This window comes from Cetorhinus maximus, chromosome 24 (assembly GCF_964194155.1).
Source record: "Cetorhinus maximus chromosome 24, sCetMax3.hap1.1, whole genome shotgun sequence".
Classification (NCBI taxonomy): domain Eukaryota; kingdom Metazoa; phylum Chordata; class Chondrichthyes; order Lamniformes; family Cetorhinidae; genus Cetorhinus; species Cetorhinus maximus.
The window spans coordinates 20,703,091-20,721,736 of NC_135902.1; the positions used below are offsets into that span (position 1 = coordinate 20,703,091).

Below are 18,646 nucleotides of genomic sequence, written 5' to 3' on the forward strand. Positions count from 1 at the left end.
AGGAACGTGTGGCATGGTTCCCTTAGCTCCCCAGTTCTACAGGGAATTTCTCATTGTCCTGTATTCACCTCATGTCACCAATCTGCATTTCCAACATGTACCTAACCAGTGCATTCTGGTGCAGAGTCTAATGAACCAACCACCAGGCTGGTTGAATATTGTACAATCAATTAGGAGGTTTTATATATTCAATCTGGAGTGCAGACTTCACCAGCAAGGCTGGCATCTATTGCCCAATCCCTAGCTGCCCTGAAAAGATGGCGAAGGGCCTTTTTCTTGAATCATTTGTTTGTTTGACCACTTCAGAGGACAGCTAAGGGGCAACAACATTGGCCTGGGACTGGAGTCACATCTAGGCCGAGACCTGGAAAGGATGGTAGGCTGCCTTCCCTAAAGGAAGTGAAACAGTTACATTGTTGCGACAATCTTTTAATGGCGCCACCTTTTATTTATATGGTTTTTAAAAAAAAATTTGAGCCGAATTCAAATTCTCAAGTTGCCAGATGTTAGCCATTAAGAACACAGAGCTGGATCTTGTGCTGGGCCCCAACCCCATTTCACAAGCACCAGCCTGGTCTGACGGTGGACCAGCCAACAGGAGGTACCAGCTCTCACCATCAGAGCAAGCAGCGGCTCACCCTCCTACATCTGTCGTCAGGGTGGCTTTAATTTTTGACTATTTCCCAGTCTCCGTTGGGACCGTGGGTAGAATGACCTGGGCATCTGCACTGCTCATTAACCAGTTTGGCTGTACGAAAGATCCAAACCCACCACCTAAGCAGTTGTTACCTCCTCCAGTAACCTTTCTGTTTTACCCAATGTTATCCTACCCCATTTCCACCTTCCCCCACCCCAAAGGCAAGGACATTTGAGGAACGAATCCACCTGATGTCCTAAGACACCTCACCTGGCAATTCTTCCTGCACCTTATGAGGGGCTGCATCCAAAATCTGAATTATGGGACATTGAGTAGAATTTAGTGTCAAATTTGATCAGCATTCCTCCCCACACCACCCTTCCTTTCCCCACCCTCCCCTCCCCTCCCCTTCTTTGCCCTTCCCTCCCCCCACCACCCTCTTTGCCCCCAGCCTCCCCTCCTCTCATTGTCATTTCCAATCACTTAGACTCCTCTGTTCTGACCAACACTAAATAATTACACCGTCCTCTCATTCTGTGCCTGGCTAAAAATCTGGCCCTTCAATCAGCGCACAAAATATGGACAGGTGACTGTTTAGAGAGGCGGTTTCTAGCAAACATGGTATTGTGTTCAATGAAAGCTTAAAGACTGGCTTTCTTTGTAAATATTTTGCTCATTAAGGTGAGGGATGCAAGTCCAAAGAGTGGAACACTTTCCATTTCAGGCAATAAGTGTCCCCATCAAACATTCCCAGGGCAGGTACAGCACAGGGTTAGATACAGAGTAAAGCTCCCTCTACAATGTTCCCATCAAACACTCCCAGGGCAGGTTCAGCAAGGGGTTAGATACAGAGTAAAGCTCCCTCTACACTGTCTCCATCAAACATTCCCAGGACAGGTACAGCACAGGGTTAGATACAGAATAAAGCTCCCTCTGCACTGTCCCCATCAAACGCTCCCAGGACAGGTACAGCACGGGGATAGATACAGAGTAAAGCTCCCTCTACACTGTCTCCATCAAACATTCCCAGGACAGGTACAGCACAGGGTTAGATACAAAATAAAGCTCCCTCTGCACTGTCCCCATCAAACACTCCCAGGACAGGTACAGCACAGGGTTAGATACAGAATAAAGCTCCCTCTGCACTGTCCCCATCAAATGCTCCCAGGACAGGTACAGCACAGGGTTAGATACAAAGTAAAGCTCCCTCTGCACTGTCCCGATCAAACACTCCCAGGGCAGGTACAGCACAGGGTTAGATACAGAGTAAAGCTCCCTCTACACTGTCTCCATCAAACACTCACAGGACAGGTACAGCATGGGGTTAGATACAGAGTAAAGCTCCCTCTACACTGTCTCCATCAAACACTCCCAGGACAGGTACAGCACGGGGTTAGATACAGAGTAAAGCTCCCTCTACACTGTCTCCATCAAACATTCCCAGGACAGGTACAGCACAGGGTTAGATACAGAGTAAAGCTCCCTCTGCACTGTCCCCATCAAACGCTCCCAGGACAGGTACAGCACAGGGTTAGATACAAAGTAAAGCTCCCTCTGCTCTGTCCCCATCAAACACTCCCCAGGACAGGTACAGCACAGGGTTAGATACAGAGTAAAGCTCCCTCTACACTGTCCCCATTAAACGCTCCCAGGACAGGTACAGCACGGGGTTAGATACAGAGTAAAGCTCCCTCTACACTGTCCCCATCAAACGCTCCCAGGACAGGTACAGCACAGGGTTAGATACAGAGTAAAGCTCTCTCCACCTTCAGAATTGGCCTCAGTGCTAACTTCAGGTCCCTGCCTCAAGCGTGCCTTTTCTGAGGGTGATTAACAATAAGCATCAGAACAGGGAGATCTTTGTGCTGTAGTCAATAACCAGACTGGTTCTGTTGAAGCTCAAAGGATTTTCCCAATCATTAATGAAAGCTCCTCAATGAAGATTTCATAAGCAGGGAGCCTTTCCCCAACCCTCTTCACTGCAGACTGTAGCACTATTTAAATCAGTAACTCAGAAGAAACAAGTCATTTGGTTGTGTTGCTGGTAATTTGCACCAACATGTGTTGCATTTCTCTGGAAGACTAGTGCATTTGACACCGAGAATAAGGTTCTGTACAAAACATCAGCACAGATGAGACAACCCGACACTGAGTGCTGCTCCATCACTGAGTGTTACACATAGAAATGGGGCTCAGAGGGGACAAGAGTCACAGACACCAGCCGTGGGTGTGCGTCTTGCCCAGGATGCACATGGGGCAGAATTACATAGAGGCTGCTACATGGAAATCAGCCCAACTAGGGTAATTGGAGCTAAACTCCCTCACAGGATCCAGAGTGGGGGGTGGGGGGTTGGTGCTGGGAACAACAGCCACCTGGATTGTAGACCCCAGGCCTTTGCAGGCCGCACAGACCAAGAGACTGCTTTTCAGCAAAGGGAAGGTGGGAGTCAGGCATATATAGGCTCTGGTGTCAGGAAGGGTCAGATCAGAGGATGAGGGAGGTGTGTCAGGTGGGTGATCAGGCAGGTTGGGGGGGTGTTCAGCTGGGTGGGAGAGGGTCAGACTGCTTGGGGGATGTGGGGAGCAGTGCTCAGGGGGCCTTGTCATGCCAAAGAGAAGGAATGTGACGTTAAACGGGAATAACACTTTGAACTGCAGCCTATGCAATCAGCTCCGCCCTCACAATGTGTAAGAGAGCCAGTGGTGCAGGCAGTGTCTCACCCTGATCCTGCTGATATTACCCACACTGTACCCCTCAGTCTGGCAAACTCCTATATCACAGCTCATCAGGTAGTCATCACATTGTCAAACCTCCCGCTGACACGATATCCCGATCCACTTGATATGAATCTCATTCAAAAGTACATGGAAGGACTGGGAGAGACGATGACTGTAGAGTTCAGAGCGTGAAGGATGGATTTTTCTGGCAATGTGTCTCAGGCAGTAAATAGGAAGCACCTCATGAATGTTATCTACACGTGAGAAACAAAACAAAATTAATACTTAAATTAGTGCCGCTGGCATTGATAACACTGGGACTGGTAACATCAGCATTAGTGGCATTCACACCAGTCAACTGGCACAGGTGACATTAACAGTGATAACACTGGCATTGGTGGTTCAGAGACAGCAGTTTTGGCACTGGCAGCACTAGCCCTGGAGAAACAGGAGCTAACAGGAGTGGCACTGGCAGAAGAGTCACCGCCAGTGCTAACACTGGCAATGGTGACACCAGCACCACAAACACTGGCAGTGATAACTCTGGTAACATTAAGCACTGGTAACACCAGTGTTGCTATAGCCCATTCCAACTCTCCAGCCTTTCAAATAAAAACAGAAAATGCTGGAGAAACTCAGCAGGTCTGGCAGTATCAGTGGAGAAAGAAACAGAGTTAACGGCTCAGGCCAATGGCCTTTCCCCAGAACTGGGAAAAGTTAGAAATGTAACAGGTTTTAAACAAGTGAATGTGGGAATCGGAAAAAAGGGAAGGTCTATAAAAGGATGGAGGACAGGAGAGATTAGCTGGAACGAGAAAATACTGGCCAAGGAAGTTCTCCTAGCACATTTCAGAAAGTCCTTCTGCTCCTTTCCCTTACTCTAATATTATTCCACTTGATATTTGAGTAATTAATGTCTCCCAATATCACCACTCTACAGTTCTAGTACATCTCTGTGTTTTCCCTGCAGATTTGCTCCTCTATCTTTCTCTCTCTCCCCCTCTCTTTGGAAGCCCATAGGAACCCCCCTGCCACCCACTCCCCCATAGTGTGATTATACCCTTTTTGTTTCTCAACTCTATGCGAATGGATTCTGTCCCTACCCCCTCAAGGACATCTTCTCTTTCCAACACTGCAATTTCTTTCCTAATCAATTCTCCACCCAACCTCCCCTCTTCCCTATCTTTTCTGAACTCACAGCATCCCTGAATATTAAGCATCTAGTCCTTATCAGTTTTAAGCCCCATTTTGGTTATTGCCACCACATAAAACGGAGTACAGCTGAGGAAACGGAGTGCAGACTTGGAGTTTGGAATTGGTTCTTGCTCTACTACAGGGAAAGGAGCTAGCTGTTTCGTTAGTATCGGTGAGTGGTTAAGGTCTATTCTATTCCTAAGGTTTAAAATAATAGTTTGATGGTAAAGTTAATAAAATATGTAAAAAAGCAACATAAGTAAGAATAATATAATTAGTTATTTAAAACACATTGAGGATGGCAGGACAGGTGATGTGTCAAGGCTGCAGCATGTGGGAGCTCCTGGATGCCGGTGTGATCTGGGGCAATCACGTCTGCAGTAAGTATTTGAGACTTGAGGAGCTTTGTCTCAGAGTCATTGAGCCGGAGGCTGGGCTGCAGTCACTGCGACACATCAGGAACGGGGAAAGTTAACTTGATGTTTTGTACCAGGAGGCAGTCACACCACTTAGGATAGGGTCTTCTGACTTGGTCAGTGGTCAGGAGGGTGTGACTGCGAGTGAGACAGGTAAGGGGAACCAGAGGGTAAGAGTGCAGGATTGTGAGCATCTCCAGTAGGTTTGAGGTTCTCTCAGCTTGTTTGGATGAGAGCAGGGGGGTGCAGGGTGGATGAGCAAACTGACCATGGCCCCGTGGTAAAGGAAGCTGCCCAAGTGAGGGGAGCAAAAAGGAATGTAGCGGTAGTAGGGGACAGTATAGTGAGGGGGATTGACACTGTTCTCTGCAGCAAAGAGTGAGAGTCCAGACAGCTGTGTTACCTGCCCGGTGGTAGGGTTCAGGACATCTGCTCAGGGCTGGAGAGGAACTTGTAGTGGGAGGGGGAGGATCTAGTTGCTGTGGTCCATGTAGGTACTAATGACATAGGTAGAACTAGGAAAGAGGTTCTGCATAGAAAGTATGAGCAGCGAGGTGCTAAATTGAAAAGCAGAAGCTCAAAGGTTATAATCTCTGCATTATTACCTGAGCCGCGTGCAAATTGGCATAGGGTACATAAAATTAGAGAGATGAACGCATGGTGTGGGAGAAGTGGATTCGGGTTTGTGGGACACTGGCACCAGTACTGGGGAAAGTGGGGGCCGTGCCATGCGAACAGTCTACAGCTGAACCATGTGGGACCAGTGTTCTTGTGAACCACATAATTAGGGAAGTAGAGAGGGTTTTAAACTAAATAGTGGGGGAAAGGGATCAAATGTGGAAAGATGTGGTATATCAAAGAGTAGAGTAAAGGTAAAAGAGAAAAATTATAATATGGGAGGTGAGAGTCGGAGAATGGCAGGAAGGGACAAAGAGAAAAAACCTCAGAATGAACAATGAATCAAGATTAGGTGTCACAAAGATAACAAAAAGACAAAACTAAAGGCTCTGTATCTGAATGCACGTAGCATTCATAACAAAGTAAACAAATTGATAGCGCACATTGAAGTAAATAAATATGATCTGATAGCCATTACGGAGACCTAGCTGCAGGATGACAAGGATTGGGTCCTGAATATTAAGGGCTATGTGACATTCAAGAAGAATAGGAAGCTAGGTAAAGGCGGTGGGGTAGCACTGTTAATCAAGGATGGCATTTGTGCAATAGTAGAGATTACCTTGGTTCAGGTGATCAGGATGTAGAATTGGTTTGGGTGGAGATGAGGAATAGTAGGGGAAAGAAGTCACTTGTGGGAGTGGTCTACAGGCCTCCTAACAGTAACCACAGTGTAGGACAATGTATACAAGAAGAAATATTGGGTGCTTGTGATAAAGGGATGGCAATAATCAATGGTAGCTTTAATCTACATATAAACTGGAAAAATCAGATTGGCCGTAGTAGCCTGGAAGAGGAGTTTATAGAATGCTTTCAAGGTAGTTTCTTAGAGCAGAATGTTCTGGAACCAACCAGAGAACAGGTTATATTAGATTTGGTATTGTGTAATGTGACAGGATTAATTAATGACCTCAGAGTGAAGGCACCCCTAGGTAGCAGCGACCACAATATCATTGAATTTTATATCCAGTTTGAAAGGGAGAAGAGTGGGTCTATGACTAGTATTTTAAACTTAAATAAGGGCAACTATATAGGCATGAAAGCTGAGCTAGCTGAAGTTAACTGGGATACTAGGCTAGGGGATAGATCAATAGAGAAGCAGTTGCAGACATTTAAGGGGATTTTTCAGAATACTCAGAATAAGTACATTCCCACCATAAAATTTTAAAGTGATGACCCACCATCCGTGGTTAACTAAAGAAGTCAGGAAAAGCTTCAAACTTAAGGAAAACGCATATAACTGGGTAAAGATGAGTGGCAGGTCAGAATATAAAGATGGCAAAGAATGACTAAAAGGTTAATCGGGAGAAAGAAATTAGAGTATGAGAGGAAGCTAGCTAGAAATGTAAAAATGGATAGCAAGAGTTTCTACAAGTATTTAAATATGAAAAGAGTAAGTAAAGTGAGTGTTAGTCCTCTAGAGAGTGAGAATAGGGAGTTAATAGTGGATAATAAGGAAATGGTGGATGAAATGAACAAATACTTTGTTTCTGTCTTCACTATAGAGGATATAAAAACCATTCCATGTTGTTGGTATTGATGTGTACCACGACTTCTGGCTCACTCCCTTAACTCTGCAGAATATTTTGTACCTTATAACTGTAGGAACTGTAATCTAACTGTAGGAATTCGATGCCTACCCTCTCTATGTCATTGGTATTATTGTGAACCACAACTTCTGGCTCACTCCCTTCCTCCTGCAGAATGTTCTGCACCCTCTCTGAGGTGTTGTTTACGCTGGCATCAGGGAGGTAACACACCATGCGGGACTCATAATGACGGATACAGAAAAGCCTGTCTGCCCTTCGATTATGAAAGCTCCTATAACGATTGCATTTTTACTCTTTCCTGTTCAATCCCTTGTCCATTGGTGCCATGCTATGGGCTGCACTCCTTCAGGGTAACATCACTCCCAACAGTCTTCAATGCTGAGTACCAGTTTGAGAGTGACATACCACACCGCCCCCCCACCACCCCCTCATGTCCCCTGCCCCGCCCTCCCCACCCCTGTATCCTGTACTTCCTGCCTCTTCCTAATCTTCCTGATATTACCTATTATCCTGAACTCCTACTGCATATGGAGTGACCACCTCCTGATCCAGGAAAGTCTCATCCTCCCTGATGCTAGTTTGCTGATGATACCAAAATAGGTGGGAAGGTATAAGCGGAGGACACAGAGAGGCTGCAAAGAGGTATAGACAGGTTAAGTGAGTGGGCAACAAGGTGGCAGGTGGTGTATAATGTGTGGGGAAGTGTGATGTCACTCACTTTGGTTGTAAGAATAGAAAAGCAGAATTTTTTTAAAAGGTGAGAAACTTGTAAGTGTTGATGTTCAGAGAGACTTGGGTGTGCTGGTACAAGGAACACAGAAAGTTAGCATGCAGGTGCAGCAAGCAGTTAGGGAGGCAAATGGTATGTTGGCCTTTATTGCAAAGGGATTGGAGTACGAGAATAAAGAAGTCTTGCTACAGTTGCACAGGGCGTTGGCGAGACCACGTCTGGAGTTGTGTGTGCAGTTTTGGTCTCCACATTTAAGAAAGGACATACTTGCATTGGGGATGGTACAGCACATTAGATTGGTCCCTGGGATGTCCAATGATGACAGGCTGGGTAAATTGGGTTTATATTCTCTGGAGTTTAGAAGAATGAGAGATGATCTCATTGAAACCTACAAAATTCTGAGGGGGTTTGATCGGGTAGACACTGTGAGATTGTTCCCACTGGTTGGGTAGCCTAAAGCCTGGGGGCACAGTCCAGGATAAGAGACCAATCATTCAGGACTGAAATGAGAAGGAATGACTTCATCCAGAGGGTTGTGAATCCTGGAATTTCTACCCCAGAGGGTTGTGGATGCTCCATCGTTGAATGTATTTAAGGTTGGGATAGACAGATTTTTGGTCTCTCAGAGAATTAAGGGATATGGGAAGCAGGCAGGAAATGGAGTTGAAGCCCAAGATCAGCCATGATCGGATTGAATGGCAGTGCAGGCTCAGCCGGCCATATGGTCTACACTCCTGCTCCTATTTCTTGTGTTCTCGTGTCTTGTGTTCCACAGTGACTCCAGCTGCACCTCAAGCTCAGAACTTCAAACTCCAGCAGCTGGAGACACACTTCTTTGTTACAAAAGGAATGAAGCATAAAAATTAATACCTGACTAAATATCAAACACAAGTAATAATCAATCATCATTTACAAAACATCTGTATAATTATTAGCCATTCCATGTGTGCTTGGTGTCTGTTGTGGGGAGTGTGGGGGTGAGCAGATGGTGTCTGTGGGGAGGAGCAGCAGACAGTGTCTGTTGGGGGGAGGAGGGAGGAGCAGACAGTCTCTGTGGAGAGGAGCAGCAGACAGTGTCTGTGGTGGAGGGAGGAGTAGACAGTGTCTGTGGTGGGGAGGGGTGAGGAGCAGACAGTGTCTGTGGAGAGGAGCAATAGACAGTGTCTATGGCGGGGAGGAGCAAATGGTATCCACCAGGTTGGAAGCGGATGGAGAGCAGTGCCTGTGGGGCTGAGCAGCAGACAGTGGGGGAGAGCAGACAGCATTCATGGAGGGCAGAGGAGCAGATGTGTCTGTGATTGCCAACTCTGATTACATGTATTCCTGGAGCCATTAGTTGACCAACACATTCAACCTTGTGACATACTGTCTTCCTTTTTTTAGGGATGTGGGTGTCCCTAATTGCCCTTGTTCAGAGGGCACATAAGAGTCAATCACATTGCTGTAGACCTGGAGTCACATGTAGGCCAGACCAGCTCAGCCAAGGATGGCAGATTTCCTCCCCTAAAGATGGGTTTTTACAACAATTGACAATGGTTTCATTAGACTTTTAATTCCAGATTGTTTTATTAAATTCAAATTTCGCCATTTGCTGTGGTGGGATTCGAACTCTGGCACCCAGAGCATTGCCCTCTGTCTCTGGAATACCAGTCCAGTGACAATGCCACTTTGCCACTGAATCCCCAACCGGGGAGTAAAACGATTCATTACCCAATTTGGATGATGTTTGACTGTCAGTCAAACAGCCCTTTTCCCACCATTTTCAGTATTTTTATATCTGGTCAAGAGAAATGCTCAAAGAAAATGACAGAAAATACAATGGCTGGGATTTTCCGGTCCCGCCAACCGTCAGGGTCTTCCGGTCCCGCCGAAAATCAACGGGTTTTTGTCTGGCTTACTGCGGTTCCACACGGCAGGGCTGGAAAATCCCAGCCAATCTTTTCTAATGTCCCAATGGTTTTTCTCCAGGGTTGCACGCTGCAGTGTCCTGGAGACTGCTCTTCAATTCCTGGAAGGTTCAGGGAAACCCTGGAGGGTTGGCAACCCTAAGGTGTCTGGGGTGGGAGGGGTGGTTCTTGGTGTCTGTGGTTACACATAAGGCTTTCTGTGAGCTGTGGGCACTGCAGGAACTGGTGTGTGTATTCAACACTGCTGACTACATTCTGACCTAATTTGTTTTCTTTCCTTTATTTTATTTATTATTTGGTTGCTTATTGCTAGCACCCCTTTGAAAAAGAAGCAGTTATGTTTGATTAATTTTATTTTGATTGTTGGGGTTATTTTTCTAATTAACCAATGAAAAGAATAAAGGGCAACTCTGGCCCTGCAAAGCCTCTTGCCAGGGTTGAAGGATGAGGATTGTTCTACAGAGAGCTGTCATGGACTAGATGGACCAAATGGTCTGCTGCACTGTAACGACTCTATTTGATGGAGCTGGTGACACTAACTACATTAACAAGAGGTTTCTGTTTGATACAGATTGCCTAGACATTGGATTGATGAAGGATACTGGGAGTGAGGATTCTACCAATAAGAGTAATCAGAGGCAGTCCACCCGTGAGAAGTCATACAGCCATTGAGTCATTATGGCAAAGACAGAGGCCATGAGTCCATACTAGAAACAAGAATCGTACCCTAAGACTAACAAGCTGACTAAGTATCTGCAGTTAAAAACCCTGAAACAGAACAGAAGGTTTCCAGGGCACCCGCAGGCTGATTGAGTCAGCAGGATATTCAGCAGTGTGTGCATCGCACTAAACTGGATCCAACACTCACGCACACCAGTCATGTTAAGCAAGAGTGACTGGCTCATGATCAGAAGCAGGAATCTGGTTGAGTTTTCTGCACTCGAGGAAGCTAAGATTAATTCCTGAAAGCAGATTTCAGGGAGCTAGGAAGGAGATTGGGAAGCAGGACATCTAAAGCAGTAAATCCAGGATTACTCCCAGCCCCACATGCTCATGAGCATAGAAGTAGGAGAATTGAGTGATTGAACATGTGGATGGAAAGCTGGTGTAGGAGAGAGGGCATCAGATTTCTGAGACATTGGGACTGGTTCTGGGGAAGGTGGGACCTGTACAAGCCGGACGGTCTACACCTGAACAGGACTGGGATGAACATCCTCGCAGGGAGTTTGCTAGTGCTGTTGGGGATGGTTTAAACTAGATTGGTAGGGGGCTGGGAACCTGAGGGGAAATTCAGAACAGGGAACAGGAGATGGAGAATTAGTGAGTGACTCTGAAAGACAGAAGAAACACAGGTTAAAAAGTGTACAGCACAGGAATTTGACAATGTTAAAAGGTATATATGTAAATGCAAGGAGTATAGTAAATAAAGCCGATGAGCTGAGGGCACAGATGGCAGAATGATATCATTGCTATAACAAAAACTGGGCTTAAGGAGGGGCAAAAATGGCAGTTCAACATCCCTGGATATAGAGTTTTCAGGCAGGATAGAGAGGGGGATAAAAAAAGCTGGGGGTGTCGCATTATTGGTTAAAGAATCAATTACAGTTGTGAGGAGAGATGATACACTAAATGAGGCATCAAATGAGGCCTTATGGGTTGAGCTCAGAAATAAAAAAAGGGCAGACACATTGCTAGGAGTGTACTATAGACCCTCCAATAGTGGAAAGGAATTAGAAGAGCAAATATGTAGACAGATTTCTGAGTACAAAGACATTAGGGCAGTAAAGGTTGGAGGCTCCAACTCCCCCAATATCAATTGGGATATAAACAGTGTGAAGGGCACAGAGGGTGCAAAATTCTTGAACTGCGTTCAAGAGAACTTTTTTAGCCAGCAGGTAACAAACCCAATGAGAGGAGTGCAATTCTAGATTTAGTCTTAGGAAATGAAGCTGGACAAGTAGATGAAGTAGCAGAGGGTGACCATTTTGGAGATTGTGACCATAATGCAGTTATATTTAGCATCATTATGGAAAAGGACAAAGATAGAACAGGAGTAAAAGTTCTAAATTGGGGAAAGACAAATTTTACAAAGCTGAGAGGTGATCTGACGAAAGTGAACTGCATACAGCTACTGAAGACAAAACAGTGTCCAATCAGTGGGAGGTATTCAAAAGCGAGATTCTATGGGCACAGTGTATACATGTCCCCACAAAGAAAAAGGGTGGTACTGCCAAATCTAGAGCCCCCTGGTTATCCAGAAACATATAGGGTAAAATAAAGCAGAAAAATAATGCTTACGAGGATACGAAAAAATCAAAGTAAAATCAAAGAAAACCCAAAGATGTTTGATCAGTACATTAAGAGCAAGGGAATAACTAAGGAAAAGGTAGGGCCTATCAGAGGTGTACATGGTAACTTGTGCGTTGATACTGAAGATGTGGGCAGGGTTCTCAATGAGTACTTTGTCTCTGTCTTCATTAAGGAGAGGGGTGATGCACACATTCTCGTTAATGAGGAGGAGTGTGAAACATTAGATACAATAAACATAGAGAGAGGAAGTACTGGAGCGACTGACATCCTTGAAGGTGGATAAGTCACCAGGGCCAGATGGATTGTATCCCAGGCTGTTAAAGGAAGCCAGGGAGGAAATAGTGGATGCTCTAAGGATCATTTTCCAATTCTCACTAGGTACAGGCGAGGTATCAGAGGATTGGGGACTGCAATCCATTATTTTAAAAGGGGGCAAGGGATAGGCCAGAAAATTATAGCCCGGTCAGTCTGACTTCAGCGGTGGACAAATTATTAGAATCAATTCTGAAAGACAGGATAAACAGTCACTTAGAAAGTCACAGATTGATCAGGGATAGTCAGCATGATTCTGTTAGGGAAAGATCGTGTCGGATTGATGAGGGTAGTGCAGTGGATATTGTCTACATGGATTTTAGTAAGGCATTTGACAATGCCCCACATGGCAGACTGGTCAAAAAAATAAAAGCCCATGGGACACAGGGGAAGGTGGTGAGTTGGGTCCAAAATTAGCTCAGCAACAGAAAACAAGGGGTAATGTTTGATGGATGTTTTTGCGAGTGGTAAGCAGTTTCCAGTGCTGTTCCACAGGGCTGTGTTGGGGCCCTCGCTGTCTGTTGTATATATTAATGATTCACCAGGATGTTGCCTGGGATGAAACATTTAAGTTATGAAGACAGGTTGGATAGACTTGGGTTGTTTTCGTTGGAGCAGAGAAGACTGAGGGGCGACCTGATCGAGGTGTACAAGATTATGAGGGGCATGGACAGGGTGGATAGGGAGCAGCTGTTCCTTTTAGTTGAAGGGTCTGTCACGAGGGGACATAAGTCCAAGGTGAGGGGCTGGAGGTTTAGGGGGATGTGGGGAAAAACTTTTTTACCCAGAGGGTGGTGACGGTCTGGAATGCGCTGCCTGGGAGGATGGTGGAGGTGGGTTGTCTCACATCCTTTAAAAAGTACCTGGATGAGCACTTGGCACGTCGTAACATTCAAGGCTATGGGCCAAGTGGTGGTAAATGGGATTAGGTAGGTAGATCAGGTGTTTCTCACGTGTCAGTGCAGACTTGATGGGCCGAAGGGCCTCTTCTGCACTGTGAGATTCTGTGATTTGGACTTAAATGTGGGAGGCTTAAGTGGGAAATCTGCAGATGACACAAAAATAGCCTGCGTAGTTTATAGTGAAGAGGATAACTGTTGTCTCCAGAATGATATCAATGGTTTAGTTGAGTGGGCGGAAAAGTGGGAAATGGAATTCAATCCGGAGAAGTGTGAGGTAATGCATTTGGGGAGGGCAAACAAAGCAAAGGAATACTCAATAAACAAGAGGATATTGAGAGGGGTAGAGGAAATGAGAGACCTTGGAGTGCATGTCCACAGGTCCCTGAAGGTGGCAGGACAAGTGAATAAAGTGGCCAAGAAAGCAAATGGAATGCTTTTTTTTACTGGACAAGGTATAATATACAAAAGCAGGGATGTAATGCTGGAACTGTATAAAACGCTGGTTAGGCCACTGCTGGAATTTTGTGTACAGTTCTGGTCACCACATTACAGGAAGGACATGATTGCTCTGGAGAGAGTACAGGGCAGATTTACAAGAATGTTGCCAGAGCTTGAAAATTGCAGCTATGAGGAGAGATTGGATAGGCTAGGGTTGTTTTCCTTAGAACAGAGGAGGCTGAGAGGTGACCTAATTGATGGGTACAAAATTATAGGGGCCTAGATAGGGTAGACAGCTGTTTGCCCTAGCTGGGAGGGCAGCATAGATTTAAGGTGATTGGTGGAAGGATTAGAGAGGATATGAGGAAAAACCTTTTCACCAGTGGGAGGTGGGAATCTGGAATGCACTGCCCAAATTGGTGGTTGAGGCTGAAACTCATTTAAAAGGTACCTGGATCTGCACCTGAAGTGCTGTAACCTGCAAGGCTACGGACCAGGTGCTAGAAAGTGGGATTAAGATGAGCAAAGAAAGAAAGAGAACAAAGAAAAGTACAGCACAGGAACAGGCCCTTCGGCCCTCCAAGCCTGCCCGTCAACTAAAACATTTTGCACTTCCGGGGTCCGTATCCCTCTATTCCCATCCTACTCATGTATTTGTCAAGCTGCCTCTTAAACACCACTATCGTACCAGCTTCCACCACCTCCTCTGGCAGCGAATTCCAGACACTCACTACCCTCTGCGTAAAAAACTTGCCCCGCACATCTCCTCTATAGTTTTCTCCTCTCACCTTAAATCTATGTCCCCTAGTAATTGACTCTTCCACCCTGGGAAAAAGCTTCTATCTACTCTGTCCATGCCACTCATAATTTTGTAAACTTCTAAAGAACAAAGAAAAAAGCAGCTAGCTTCTTTTTTCTCTTTTATAGCCGGCACAGACATGGCGGGCTGAATGGCCTCGTTCCATGCCATACCTTTTCTATGTGTAAGGAACATATCTTTTTATTTCTGTTGGACTGTTGTAAAGAACATATCTCTTAGCTCTGAGGAAGAGTCATATGGACTCGAAACGTCAACTCTGTTTTTCTCTCCACAGGTGCTGTTAGACCTGCTGAGGTTTTCCAGCATTTTCTGTTTTTGCTTCAGATTTCCAGCATCTGTAATATTTTGCTTATATCTTTTTATTTTCTGTTGGAATGTGGATTTTAAAATTACAATGGCTGCAGTTTGAAAGACATGTTGACTGGAACAGGATGAGAAATATATACAATGTTGCAGACCTGGAACAGAGTGTGCTATGAAAGACATAAAGGTGCTGGAAAGGAGTCCTGGATCAAGGGAGCTGCTTGACAACAGTATTTTAATTGGCTCCTGACCAGGTGACCAGGGTTTGTGTGAAGGGCAGTGCAGCTGAGTAGCTCCTAGCCTGAAAGGGAAAAGACTGAAAACCTCGCTCTCTTGTGTGTGGAAGATTCCAGTAATTCCACAATAATAGCTAGCTGGTTTTTCTCCTCATATCTCTATAACCTGCTTTCTCTCTGAAAACCCCTGTCAAGAGGCAAAGGGGAAAATCATTGTTAGAGACATTGGAAGGCAAGTGCTCAACCAGTGAACTAAAGACTGAAAGTACTGGAAGACCATCTTGTGTCATCAACAAGAACTGAAAGGAATTTGGAAGACATCGATCAAAATCAACGCATCGAATCCTGTACTCTGGAATTGGTGCTATTGAACTGTTTTACCACCCACCTTAAAATCCATGTTTTTGTGTGTCTTATGTGTTTCGTATGTGTGTGTATAGGGATTTAAGAAAGGGTAGAGTTTAGGTTATAGTGTTAGAAATTAGCCGCTCATATTTCTTTCTGTTGCCACTAGTTAACGACAATTTGTTCAATAAACAGTTATTTACTTATTAAGTTTACAAACCTGGTGCTCGTATTCTGTTAACCTAAATTAAACAGTTAAGTAGAACTGGAGCAATCTGGTGGTTTGATCAAACTTTTTCACATTTGTCGTGGCTCAGGGAACAGTTGGGCTTGATATTACAGCGCACTATCCCCAGTGAGTCATGACATATGATTCTAGTTGTAGAACTCCAATTCTAACCCAGCACATGTTAGGGGCCAAAGTAGGGGCATTTTCTGATCTTTGTGGTGTGGTATTGCACTCAGGGCTGCCCATACCCATGAGATCATTGGGAAGCATGGAAATAATTTAATGAAGACATTTGACAAATGGAAGAATTTTACATTAACATAACATTACCATGGTCTTCCACAGGAGTTACGTGAGCTATCCAACAATGGGGATAAAGAGGAACCAGTGATTTCCCAATGAGCAGGCTCATTGTTGAACCCTCCAGTTATGCACCTTGCCTCGCTGCCACAGCTCTCCCAGTTACTTACAAAGATAACACTGAAGGGTGGAATTGTGAATGTCCTGCTTACCTTACATACCTTTAAACGATTATCTTATTGTCCTTGCTTGTTGCAAAATCTGTCAGTTACAGCTGGCTTGTTTGAGCTCCACAAAGAGCTGCTCTCTCTCTCTGTCTCTGTGAAAACCAGTAAAACTGCCCCTTCCAATGGCACTTACAGACTCGTGTCATCCAGTTTATCAGGCTCCTCTAGAACCTGCTGCCTCCTCTGAATGCCCTCCATGATTTTTTTCCTGGGTCCCAATGGGATGTTTATACTTTTCAGATCCTCGTCTGAGCAAAGCATCAGGGCTTCGAGGTCAATCTTCTCCTTCTTGAAGATTGGCACAAACTCAAACATGCTCAAAGAGGCCAGGAAGGTTTCCAGGGGGCTGGTCTCAGGCTCAAGGTCATCATCTAGGCCCAACTCCACGTCCTCCCAAGGCAGCTCGTCCTCGTCCCTCTCCTGTAAACTGCGTGCGCTGCCGATGCTGTCATCCACACTAGCCGAGCGCTGGAGCCGGCTCCTCAGCCTGACCCCTGGACTCTTCAACTCACCAATCCCCATCGCCTCTCCGCCATCGTGTCCAATCCCAAAGAGGCCCCCGCTCACGTAGTTCCTGCGGAAGACCATGGTCCCCAGGCCGGGCCGATTGAAGAGTGACTCGTGCCCCGAGTCGGTACTGATCTCTGAATTGGCTGTGTCCATATGTAAGCCGGGCTCGCTGATGGCGTGTGACACTGTGTCCTCATTGGTGGCAAACATATCCTGGATATTACGTCTCATCCTGTCCTTGGGGCTGGCATGGGTCCCCTGTTTGACAAACATCACTTCGTTGCTGAGCTGGAGGCCAGACAGGGAGCGGACACTCTTCCTCCCGTCCTCATATATTTTGAACGTTCCCTCTGTTTGCTTCTTCTTTTCCAGCTTCTTCTGGATCTTGGTCTTGCCCTTGGCAGTTGCATTGAGAGTGGCCTGTGAATAAGGCACCGAGGCCATGATGGACATGCGCTGCAGCCGTCGGCTCAGGGTGCTGCTCGAGTAGCTGGAGAAACTCATGGTGTCGGAGGTATCCATCATCTCCTTTTTGTATCTCTTCTCCATTCTCTCGTGGTGCCTCTTCTGCAGCTTTGCACACTCTTTGATACGTTTCTCGGCCTCTCTGAAGGCCCACTGCTTCAGCTTGCTGACCAGTCTGGGGTTCAGTGTGGTCTGCTTTGCAGCAATGGAGTCCAGATAGCGAATACATTCCATGTGATTCTTCATGGCCGCCATGTCCAGGGGAGTGTGATAGTCATTGTCCAGGCACCAGATGTTTGCCCCAAACGACACCAGGAAGGAAAGGAGATTGAGGTGTCCATTCGCAGCGGCCAGATGAAGAGGCGTGTTTCCCCAAATGTCACATTTATCAGGGTCACCGCTGGAAAGTCAGAAGACAAAGAAATCAGCAACTGGCATTGCACCTCAATCAGCACAGCAAACTGGGGTTCACTCACTGAATTAGGCTTTATTCACTGAACTGGGGTTCACTCCAAAACTGGGGTTCACTCACCTAACTGGGGTTCACTCACTGAATTAGGCTTTATTCACTGAACTGAGGTTCACTCACTGAACTGGGGTTCACTCCAAAACTGGGGTTCACTCACTGAGTTGGGGTTCACTCGCTGAAATGGGGTTCACCCACTGAATTGGGGTTCACTCACTGAACTGGGCTCCACTCCAAAGCTGGGGTTCACTCACTGAACCTGGCTTCACTCATTGAACTGGGGTTCACTCCAAAACTGGGGTTCACTCTCTGAAATAGGGTTCACTCACTGATTTGGGGTTCACTCACTGAATTGGGCTTCACTCCAAAACTGGGGTTCACTCACTGAATTGGGATTCACTCACTGAATTGGGCTTCACTCCAAAACTGGGGTTCACTCACTGAATTGGGGTTCACTCACTGAATTGGGATTCACTCACTGAATTGGGCTTCAGTCCAAATGTGGGGTTTACTCACTGAACTGGGATTCACTCACTGAATTGGGGTTCACTTCAAAACCAGGGTTCACTCGCTGAATTAGATTTTATTCACCAAATTGGGGTTCGCTCATGAACTGGAGTTCACTCCCAAACTGGGGTTCACTCACTGAACATGGATTCATTTTCCAAACTGTCATGAGCCTTTGACCAAGCATATTCCACCATTCAATCATGGCTGATCTGTACCTCAGCTCCATTTGCCACCTTTTCTAATTAAAATGTATCAATGTCTGTTTTGAAATTTTCCATTGATCCTCAGCCTCGACAGCTCTTCTATGAGAGAATTCCAGATTTCCACTACTCTTTGTGTGAAGAAGTGCTTCTGACACCACCCCTGAATGGCCCAGTTCTAATTTTTACTTCCTTGTTCTAGCACCAATCGAGCTTCTTAAGCTCCTCAATTAATTTGTCCCTTAA

General features: G+C 45.8%; 1 protein-coding gene across 2 annotated transcripts in view; it reads right to left on the reverse strand.

The window, feature by feature from the left end:
- Window positions 1-2,903: 2,903 nt before the first annotated feature.
- The window catches only part of LOC144699564 (pre-mRNA splicing regulator USH1G-like), a 46,842-nt gene continuing 31,099 nt past the window's right edge, over window positions 2,904-18,646 (reverse strand). Inside the window, exons 2-3 of one of the 2 annotated variants that reach the window (XM_078570607.1) lie at window positions 16,244-17,624; window positions 2,904-3,609 (exon numbers count right to left, since the gene is read on the reverse strand). In XM_078570607.1, coding sequence (XP_078426733.1) covers window positions 16,379-17,624 — 1,246 coding nt within the window. In that variant the 3' untranslated portion in view covers window positions 2,904-3,609; window positions 16,244-16,378. Of the gene's footprint in view, window positions 3,610-16,234; window positions 17,625-18,646 lie in introns of both variants that reach the window. The other variant, XM_078570606.1, reaches the window with a different exon arrangement.